General features: G+C 41.9%; 1 protein-coding gene across 1 annotated transcript in view; it reads left to right on the top strand.

Annotated features, from left to right (window-relative positions):
- The window catches only part of LOC143286974 (uncharacterized), a 92471-nt gene that overhangs the window by 20679 nt on the left and 61792 nt on the right, over positions 1–10000 (top strand). Inside the window, exon 3 of the mRNA XM_076594966.1 lies at positions 3049–3294. Coding sequence (XP_076451081.1) covers positions 3049–3294 — 246 coding nt within the window. The remainder of the gene's footprint in view (positions 1–3048; positions 3295–10000) is intronic.

Here is a 10000-nt window from a genome sequence, read left to right as displayed (position 1 = left end):
AAAGCATGTGCGCTTATTCTGTACCGAAGTGTTGATATTTCGTTATAAAAATAAATAAATAAATAAATAAAGGAGGGCGGGGGGGAAGAGGGGGGCAGCTATAGAGGGGGGGAAACAAACTCATCCAACCCATACACACACTCACACCAAAAACAAACAAAACAACAAAAACAAACAAAAAACAACAACAACAAAAAAACACACACACACAGCGTGAAGAAAAACGGCTCGATTCTTAAGATAATACAAGCGAAGACGTGTCCATGGAAAAGGACCCAGATCAGACCCAGTTCCACCACATACATTTTGTGCTCTCTCTCTCTCTCTTCACTCTCACTCTGTGTTGTCTCTCTCTCGTTCTCTGTGCTTTCTCTCCCTTTCTGTCTGTCTCCCTCCCTCTCTCTCTGTCACGGTCTCTCTCTCTCTGCTCTACCTATCTCTCTGCTCTACCTATCTCTCATTCTGTCTGTCTGTCTGTCTCTCCTTTTCCCTCTGTCTCTCTCGACCATCTGCACACACTCACTACGCTGCTGTACAAGCAGCAAGCTACTTGCTCCCCGCCCTCATTTCCAACCCAAGCTGCTCTATTATTGGCGGACTGGTTTCAGTGAGGCGGGAAAAAAAAAGAAGAAGAAGAAAAAAAAATCGGTCTAGGGGTCGGGTTTTCCGGTGACTGTGTTCTCTGTTGCAGGCCTAGTTTAACGAGGAAGGGAAGGGACGGGTGGTGGGAAATGAGGGGAAAAGTGGTGGTGGTGGTGGATGCAGCTTTCGGTTTTTATTAGTGAAGGGGCGGAGAGGAGAAACTGTAAAGCTTGTGCGCTCCGTTGTGTGTGTGTGTGTGTGTGTGTGTGACGGTAAATGATGAACAGCGAGACACACACAAAAATAACTATAGGAGTGGGAGGGGCTTGTATCGTGTGGCAGCACGAATGAATTAAAAAGAACATTGTGTACATAAATTAGTTTTAAAACTAAAGAAATGGAAAATAACCAACTTGTTAAGCCATAATAGCCATGATGCATAATAGCGGGACCGCCCCCCTCCAACCACCCCCTCACCCCCCATCCCTCCCCCCTTCCCCCCTCCGCCTCACGTACACGCGCGCAACAGAACAACAACAAGCAGTTGAAGAAAAACGTATAGAACAAATTAAAAATTCAAACGAAGTCAGTAGAGAACCCGTTTTTTGCCTCTGACTAGGTAAGATGAAAATATGTTGTTTTTTTGTTTTTTGTTTTTTGTTTTAAGAAGAAAAAAAAGTTGGAAGGGGTGGAGGGGGATGGTGGTAGGAAAAGTATATGAATGTAAAATGTTCACTGTCTTGTTTTCAGTAAAACCTGAAAGCATGTTACCGTTTATAGTTATTAGATTTACTTGTTGAAATGCGAAAATATTTTTTGGACGGTGCCAAATTATAGAAAATAAAGTAATTTCTCTCTCTTCTTTCTTCATGATAGATATACCCCCCAGTTTCTTTATCACGTGGCAGGGGTTTTATTTCGTTTCCTTTACAGAATAACAGTGGTACTTATAAAACTTTGATGATTCAAAAAGATATGAAAACTTATTTAAAGAAACCTCTATAATTCAGCAATAATTGGGAGGAAACTGAAAAAAAGCACTTAAAACTATACATTCACTGTCGTCAGCTGCAATTTAAAACGGGTATGTATGGATTATACTGCCGGTAATATCATTTATTTCTGTTCGTTATTTTTTTCAGACCATTTCAGCATCTTTCTGTGCTGTTTTATTCAACGTAATATAATTTCCCAGGTCGCGCGCGCGCATGTGTGTGTATTATATACATTCACACACACACACACACACACACACACGCATTATTATTATTATTATTTTAATCGTCTAATATCACTGATTGTGAAAAGACGCTAAACTAAAGAACGATCACACACACACACACACACACACACACACACACTCTCTCTCTCTCTCTCTCTCTCTCTCTCTTATGTACATGCACGCTTTCTGGCACGCAAGCACGCTGCCTACATATTATATGTAAAAGTTCGCTGAATGTTAGTTCTCCCGTTTTATAGGCAAAGAGCAATAAAAGATTTTAGAAACCTTCTTGGTTGTATGTACAGTATAATTCAGTCCATAGTGATTATCGCCGATTTCATGGCTCGCTGAGAAATATATTTAAAACACTTTATTCACAGAAGAAGAAGAAATGATTAATGAAATATCGTATTATCGATCTGATTTTTCTTTGCTTTAAATCAAATTACCTTTTCATTGCTCTTCGAATAAATATTCGTTTATTTATTTTAGATGCTATTTTTTTTTTTTTTTTACTGTTGTAATGTTATAGTTTTGCATTTCCCCCCCCTTTCTTACTTTTACTTTTGTTTCGTGGGGGAGGGGAGGGAGAATTGTGCGTAAAACAGGTAGGAAAAAATAATAAAGCTTCATTAAACTTAATTAGAAAAAAAAAAGAAATATAAAAAGATATGAGTGAAAATAAGCAAAGTCCATCAAATAGTCAAAATTACCCAGTTATGAATAATGAAACATCTCGATAGGAAAAAAGAACTCTTGAAGATGAAGAACAAGAAGCGAAACCTGTTCGAATTCTAGGCTAGTGGGTGTTATGTTTTAGCATTACATTTATCTATTTATTTATTCATATCGCCAGACATTTATTTTCAGATGAACTACCTATGAAACAATCATGATTCTGCTTGATATCCCGGCCCAGACAGTGTGAAATCTCGTATAAAGGTCAAACACACACACGCACACGTATGCACACACACTTACACACACAAACACTCAGACAGACAGACACACACACACACACGCACGCACGCACGCACGCACGCACGCACACACACACACACACACACACACACACACTGGTAGTAGTAGTAGTAGTTGTTGTTGTGGAAGTGTTGTTCATACGATTTATCATGCTATGATTGGGGAAAGAAGGCATTCTTGTTAATGTGTGTGTGTGTGTGTGTGCGCTTGCTTGCTTGCGTGTGTGTGTTTGTGTATGTGTGTGTGTGTGTGTGTGTGTGCAGCCGTGTGGGCGACAGGGGAATACGTCCAGAGGGCCTTGTCAGCCAAGCAGCAGCAACAGCAGCAGCAGCACCATCGCCAGTCGTCAGGCGCCACGCCCCCCGAGCCGCCCCAGGAGCCCCGGGTGGTGGTGAGGGGGGTGGTGGACGCCCCCCAGGCTCCTCCACCTCCGCCCCTCCCCGCCACGCTGAGCAGCCAGGAGACGTTGGGCCCACCCCCACACCCAACCTCCGACCCCGCCCCGCCAGGTGAGAGAGAGACAGAGAGAGAGAGAGAGAGAGAGAGAGAGTGTGTGTGTATGTGTGTGTGTCACTAAGACATATATTTCTATATGGCGTGTGTAGTGTACGTGTCGTTTATGTGTGTTTGCGTGGGTGTGTAGTGTGTTTGTGTGTGTTTGTGTGAGTGTGTGTTTGTGTAATGTGTATGTGTAGTATATGAGTCACGCTTGCGCGTGTATGTGTGTGTGTGTGTGTGTGTGTGTGTGTGTGTGTCTCTCTTGCGCTTTCATCTGTGTGTGTGTATGTGTGTGTGTGTGCGTGCTTGCGTGCGTGCGTGCGTGCGTTTTTTGTGTGTGCATACTTGCGTGCGTCAGTGTGTGCACGCGCGAAGTGGTGGGTGGAGGTGATAGGGAAGTAGGAGTCATGCATTGACCTGTATATATTTTTGCTAACACTTAATCCCCTGAGATGTAAAACGTAAACCAGTGACATGTGGAGGAGGAAGATGGTAAGTGGGTGGGGATGTTGGAGCTGGGGAAGGAGCAACATGGTTGTTGGATGTTCCTTCTTTCTTTTTTTTCTTTTTTTCTTGCAAAGAAAAGGAAAGAAAGAACGAACGAAAAGAAAAAAAAAAGCTTTGTTTTGAGGGATGGGGTGATTGGAAATTGTGTGACGAAAGGCCGGTCAGGTATAGCTGATGAGTGTGTGTGTGTGTGTGTGCGTGTGTGGGGTGGGGTGGGGGTGGGGTGAGAGGGGGGCCGGTGGAAGTGGAGGAAGGGGCTTGGGGTTGGGGGGCGAAACGAAATCTTTACTGAACAAAGCCACCTTCATTTGTTTCTCATGAAACAGTTCTGGCGTTTCGGGGTGGGGTAGGGGGGGGGGGGGGGGAGTCAGGTGGGACACAGAATGATAAACTAGATGGAGTGAGAGACACAGAGACAGACAGAGACCGAGAGGGATGACTTATCAGTTGCTTTGATGTCAGTTGTGTGTGTGTGTGTGTGTGTGTGTGTGAGAGAGAGAGAGAGGTTAGTCAACCCCCAAGAATATATTTTACTCCCTGTTGGTGTGGTATATGTGTATATGTGTGCGTGCATACGCGCCTGTGTGTGTGTGTGTGTGTGTGTGTTTGCGCGCGCGCGTTACTTTGAATGGTGCATCCTTTTTTTTATTTTGGGTGTCAGGTTTGAGAAGGGGTGTGGGTTGTGGAGATGAGAGAGGGGAGGGCGGTGGGCTTCGGCGAATTTATATAGGGTTGGGAAAATGTAAGGTGAAAGCAGAACCTCTAACACTGGCTGCACAGTTAAATCGGGCAGTCAGATCCTGTGCCAAGTGGAATTGTGTGCCCTCCCTGCTAGCTCTGTGTGTGTGTGTGTGTGTGTGTGTGTGTGTGTGACAGAGAGAGGAGAGAGAGAGAGAGAGAGAGAGAGAGCTGTCTGTGAGTGGCTCGTCTGATTCCTGAAAAATCGGTGTTGCACAATCTCCAACTCTTTGTCTCTCTCTTTTTCTCCCTGTCCGTCTGTCTGTCCGTCTGTCTCTCTCTCTGCGTCTGCAGAAGATTTATGATATTAAATTTGGCTGCTGCACAGTGCACGTGGGTTCGGGCTGGAGGGAGATTGCAAGAGAGGAGGTAGGGGTTGGGGATGGTGGGTAGGGGTGGTCAGTGTGTGTGTGTGTGTGTGTGTGTGTGTGTGTGTGTGTGTGTGTTGATGAGTCATATGAAATACTGGTTGAATGTGACATCCCTTCTTCGCTTTGTTCGTTTTGTTTTGATTACTTATTGATTTGTTTATGTCTTTGTGTGTTCGTTTGTATGTGTCTTTCTTTGTGTTTATTTCAGTATTTGTTAATTGTTTCTACATTTACTGATTTTGTGTGTGTGTGTGAGTGTGTGTGTGTGTGTGTGTGTGTGTGTGTGTGTTGTGTGGTGTATGTGTGTGTGTGGTGTGCGTATTTGTGTGTGTGTGTGTGTGCGTGTGTGTGTGTGCGTGTGTGTGTGTGTTTGTGTGTATGTGTGTTTTCATTTACTGATTATGTCATTCTTTGCATCTGTTTGTTACTTGTTTCTTCATTTACTGATTTGGTTTGCTTCTTTCTCTCTCTCTCTCTCTCTTTTTTTTTTTTTTTTTTTGGTTGTTGTTGATGTGATATGTTTTCATTTCTTTCCTTTTCCTTTCTGTTAGAGATGTCTTGCTTTGAAACTGGATGATCCACCGGATTTGTTGATCCATTGTGTTTCTCTGTCCTGTTCCACTGGTGTGTGTGTGTGTGTGTGTGTGTGTGTGTGTGTGTGTGTGTGCTATATATATTATTATATATGTGTGTGTGTGTGTGCGTGCGTGTGTTGTGTTGTGTTATGTACTTTTTGTGCCCACGCGCACGCAAACCAGAGAGCGAGGAGGGAGTTCTGAGTGCGGAGAGTGACAGAATGTGGGTCATGTGTTCAGTGTTTGCAGGTACATTCCATTGGCTTTCAAGTCGGACAGAGCCCGCGTTTATTGACGTAACTGTGGAAAGGAAACTGAGAGCACACGAACACACACACACACACATACACACACGCGCGCGCGCGACAAACAGTGAAAAGCTCTCAAACCACTAGAAAGAGCCTTGTCGTTAGGTTAATTTATAGACCGGTTCGGACTTCAGCAGCAGAAAACGTGCAGATTTTCGGCAGTGGTCGTGAACTTGATTTACGTCGACACGGGTGCGTTTTGCTGCGTAGGTGGGGGAGGGATGGGGATGGGGGGCGGGGGGGGGGGGTTACTTGGCGATAATAAGATTTATTATGTCTGCTGGCCACGCGCGTTCACCAACAAAGAAACTGGGGGGGTGGGTGGGTTGGGGGGGGGGGGGGGGGGGGGGGGGGGGGGGGGGAAGAGAAAAAAAGAGAGAGCTAAGAAAGAATACACCTACCGCTTCAACAAATGAGAGGCATTAATGATTAAGGTGAAGGTATCCATACAGTATTAAATATCATCATGTTATTTTTGGCAGTAGGTGATTGTTCTTTTTCTTTTTTGATATGTATTTTTTTATCCATTCTCTAAAGCCCGCATATTTAAGCAATTTTTTAAAAGGAAGCTCACGATTAAAGCGTATAGAACGGCTGCGAGTTAAAAAAAAAAAAAAGGGGGGGATTGATATGGATGTGGAAGTGAGTGGGGGACAGGGGTGTGAGATTTTGTGCTATGTTTCTCATGGAGATGTTAATTTTGTATTTGAAAATTATGTATGTGCATTTGTGCTGATGTCCAGATTGTGCTAGGAAAGAACAAATGTGTGTGTGTGTGTGTGTGTGTGTGTGTGTGAGCATTGCGTGTGCATGTGGGTGGGTGGGGGCGTGAGTTTGGGAGAGGTCGGTGAGTGTTTCACGACACATAACCAGCTTTGAGACGTGAAGAAGAGTGAATTAAAGAAGAGTTACAATTATTGTTTACTTGGATTTATGAAACAAAAAACAACAACAACAAAACAAAAACAAAAAAACAACTGTGGATGCAAGAGACGAATTTTTCAAACCGCGATCTTTTATTATTATTATTGTTATTTAATTTTTGATTATGTACATATATAATCATAAGGGCCGAAAATAAACCAACGAGTAGTCTCACTGAACATCCGGGCACCGTGGGTTAAAGCGGTGGCGCAATCCATGCATTCCGACAGCAAGCAGACGACAGATGTTCACTGAGGACGACATGAATGCACATCCCGCTCGATAATTGGGGTTGGCGCCGCATCCCTTTTTATTTGTTTTACAGCTTCTGCCATCAGCCCGCCCTGGACCGTGATAATAAATCCCGTGGGCGTTCCTTTGGGGAAAGGTAATTTCCTGTCCTGAAGATGACTGGGACCTGGTAATTTCCTTAGAATAGTGTCATACAATTCGGGGAGCCTAGTATTTAAACGCGAAACATTTTCATGCGTTTTGCTATGCTGGTATGTAAGAAATGACATGTAGAATGTCATCCACCCATCTATTCGAGGGCTTGGCTAAAAACCCCGACACGAAATGACCTATATAATGTACACGACCCGACATTCGTCGTCTCAAGCCACCATATATATGTTTAAAAAAAATTCTTTATTTTATTTGGTTATTTATTTATGCATTTATTTATTTACCTTTCCATAATTGGGGGATTGGGGCTAAAAACGGAAAGGGCGACTCCCTGGTTAGCGCAGACTGAATGCATAGTTTCAGACGATTCTGTGGAAACGGCGAGATGAGATGAATGCATGGAAGTGTAGCCGGACTGAATTTTGAGTCTAAAACCACAGGAAAAGTTCACAAAATGTACTATTGGAAATATCGTTTCAGACGATGCATAAAAATTACTGTTGAGATTCGTTCCATAGGAAATTACCGCAAAGGCTTAAGAGATGTGTGCTTTTAGTGTACTGACACCATTTACTCGGACAGAGTGGTTGTCAAGTTCATTTGGCGGGTTTTGTTTTTGTTTTTAAATAGATCCTCTTCTCTCTCTCTTCTATCTCTGTCTCAGTCTGTTTGTCTGTCTCTGTCTCTCTCTTCCCCTCCCCTCTCTCTCTAGTCAGTTTAGATTGTCGTTACTCATGGCAAACTATCAGAAATCTGTCAATTTATCTGTACAAATCGTTTAAGGTACGATACACTCTTACATCTGGAAGAGATTAGCTAATTGTGCATGTGTTATTTCTGATGTCACGTGCATTGCTTAACAGATTGCAGTTAGATAAGCTTGTGTTATTTATCTGTATTATGTTTTACTCAGCTGAGTGTGTATCGTTGGACAAATTAGGATATTTTGTCTGAAGTTTTCTTCTTCTCAAACGTGTATTTTCTGAAACCCTTTGATGATGGGCAATGGCCAATAGATGTCATAAACCATTCGTTCAACCATTCATTCATTCTCTCTCCCAGTCTCTGTCTCTCCTCCCACTGTCTGTGTTTATTTCTGTCTTACCAGAATCAGCCGTTACTGTATCAAATGACAAATAGCGTGAGGACTGAAAGTCACAAAGGTTCGCATTTCATCGAGTTCATTGTAGAAAACAACAATACCCGTGAAGTCTGCATAATAGATCTGCATTTTTTTAAAATAAACGACTAGATTTAAAAAAAAAAAAAAAAAAAAAAAAAGCTTTAAAAAAAAATGTGCTTGCTATTTTAGATCAACTTCAAAATATGATATACCAGCATTATAAAAACTCGTTATTCATTTCTTTACAAAATGGATTCAGCGATTTTCGTCATTTTCTTCTCTTCTTAACTTGTTTGAATATCGATCTGCCTTCGTTGACTGTTTGAAATGGGGAAACATAAAATACATTTTGTGTCGAATAAAAATGCGTCACGTCCGTTGACACAACGTCGTTCCGAAAGCTTCTGTCTCCATTGGACCTGGCCTTCAGTGTGCATAGATATCGCCAAGTAATGCAAGCAATGAAACATAGATATCGCCACGTAATGCAAGCAATGAAACAAACATAGACATTGCCAAGTAATGCAAGCAATGAAGCAAACATAGATATCGCCAAGTAATGCAAGCAATGAAGCAAACATAGAATGATAGATATTGCCCAGTAATGCAAGCAATTAAGCAAACATAGATATCGCCAAGTAATGCAAGCAATGAAGTAAACATAGATATCGCCAAGTAATGCAAGCAATGAAACATAGATATCGCCAAGTAATGCAAGCAATGAAGTAAACATAGATATCGCCAAGTAATGCAAGCAATGAAACATAGATATTGCCAAGTAATGCAAGCAATGAGACATAGATACTGCCAAGTAATGCAAGCAATGAGACATAGATATTGCCAAGTAATGCAAGCAATGAAACATAGATATTGCCAAGTAATGCAAGCAATGAAACAAACATAAATATCGCCAAGTAAAGCAAGCAATGAAACATAGATATTGCCCAGTAATACAAGCAGTGAAACATAGATATTGCCAAGTAATGCAAGCAATGAAACATAGATATTGCCAAGTAATGCAAGCAATGAAACATAGATATTGCCAAGTAATGCAAGCAATGAAACATAGATACTGCCAAGTAATGCAAGCAATGAAACATAGATATTGCCAAGTAGTGCAAGGAATGAAACAAACATAGATATTGCCAAGTAATGCAAGCAATGAAATATAGATATTGCCAAGTAATGCAAGCAATGTAACATAGATATTGTCAAGTAATGCTAAGCAATGAAACAAACAGATATTGCCAAGTAATGCTAGTAATGCAAGAAATGAAACAAACAGATATTGCCAAGTAATGCAAGCAATGAAACATAGATATTGCCAAGTAATGCAAGCAATGAAACAAACATAGATATTGCCAAGTAATGCAAGCAATGAAACAAACATAGTTATTGCCAAGTAATGCAAGCAATGAAACATAGATATTGCCAAGTAATGCAAGCAGTGAAACATAGATATTGCCAAGTAATGCAAGCAATGAAACAAACATAGATATTGCCAAGTTATGCAAGCAATGAAACAAACACAGATATTACCAACTAATCCAAGCAATGAAACAAACGAAAGCAAACAAACATGAATACTATTTCACTTAGTTTCAGATCACGTCACTGGGATAGTGTTCACACGGGTAGACTCGGGCCTACAAACTAAGCGTACACTGCCACACACACCAACATTATTCAAGGTGCATATTGGACACTTCGTCATAGCCCCAACACACTCCTTTCTGATTACCTTCACACTACACACACATGCGCGC

The sequence above is a fragment of the Babylonia areolata genome, chromosome 1 (genome assembly GCF_041734735.1).
Source record: "Babylonia areolata isolate BAREFJ2019XMU chromosome 1, ASM4173473v1, whole genome shotgun sequence".
Taxonomy (NCBI): domain Eukaryota; kingdom Metazoa; phylum Mollusca; class Gastropoda; order Neogastropoda; family Buccinidae; genus Babylonia; species Babylonia areolata.
The sequence above is the reverse complement of the archived record's forward strand: the minus strand, read 5'-3'. Positions and strand labels throughout refer to the sequence as shown.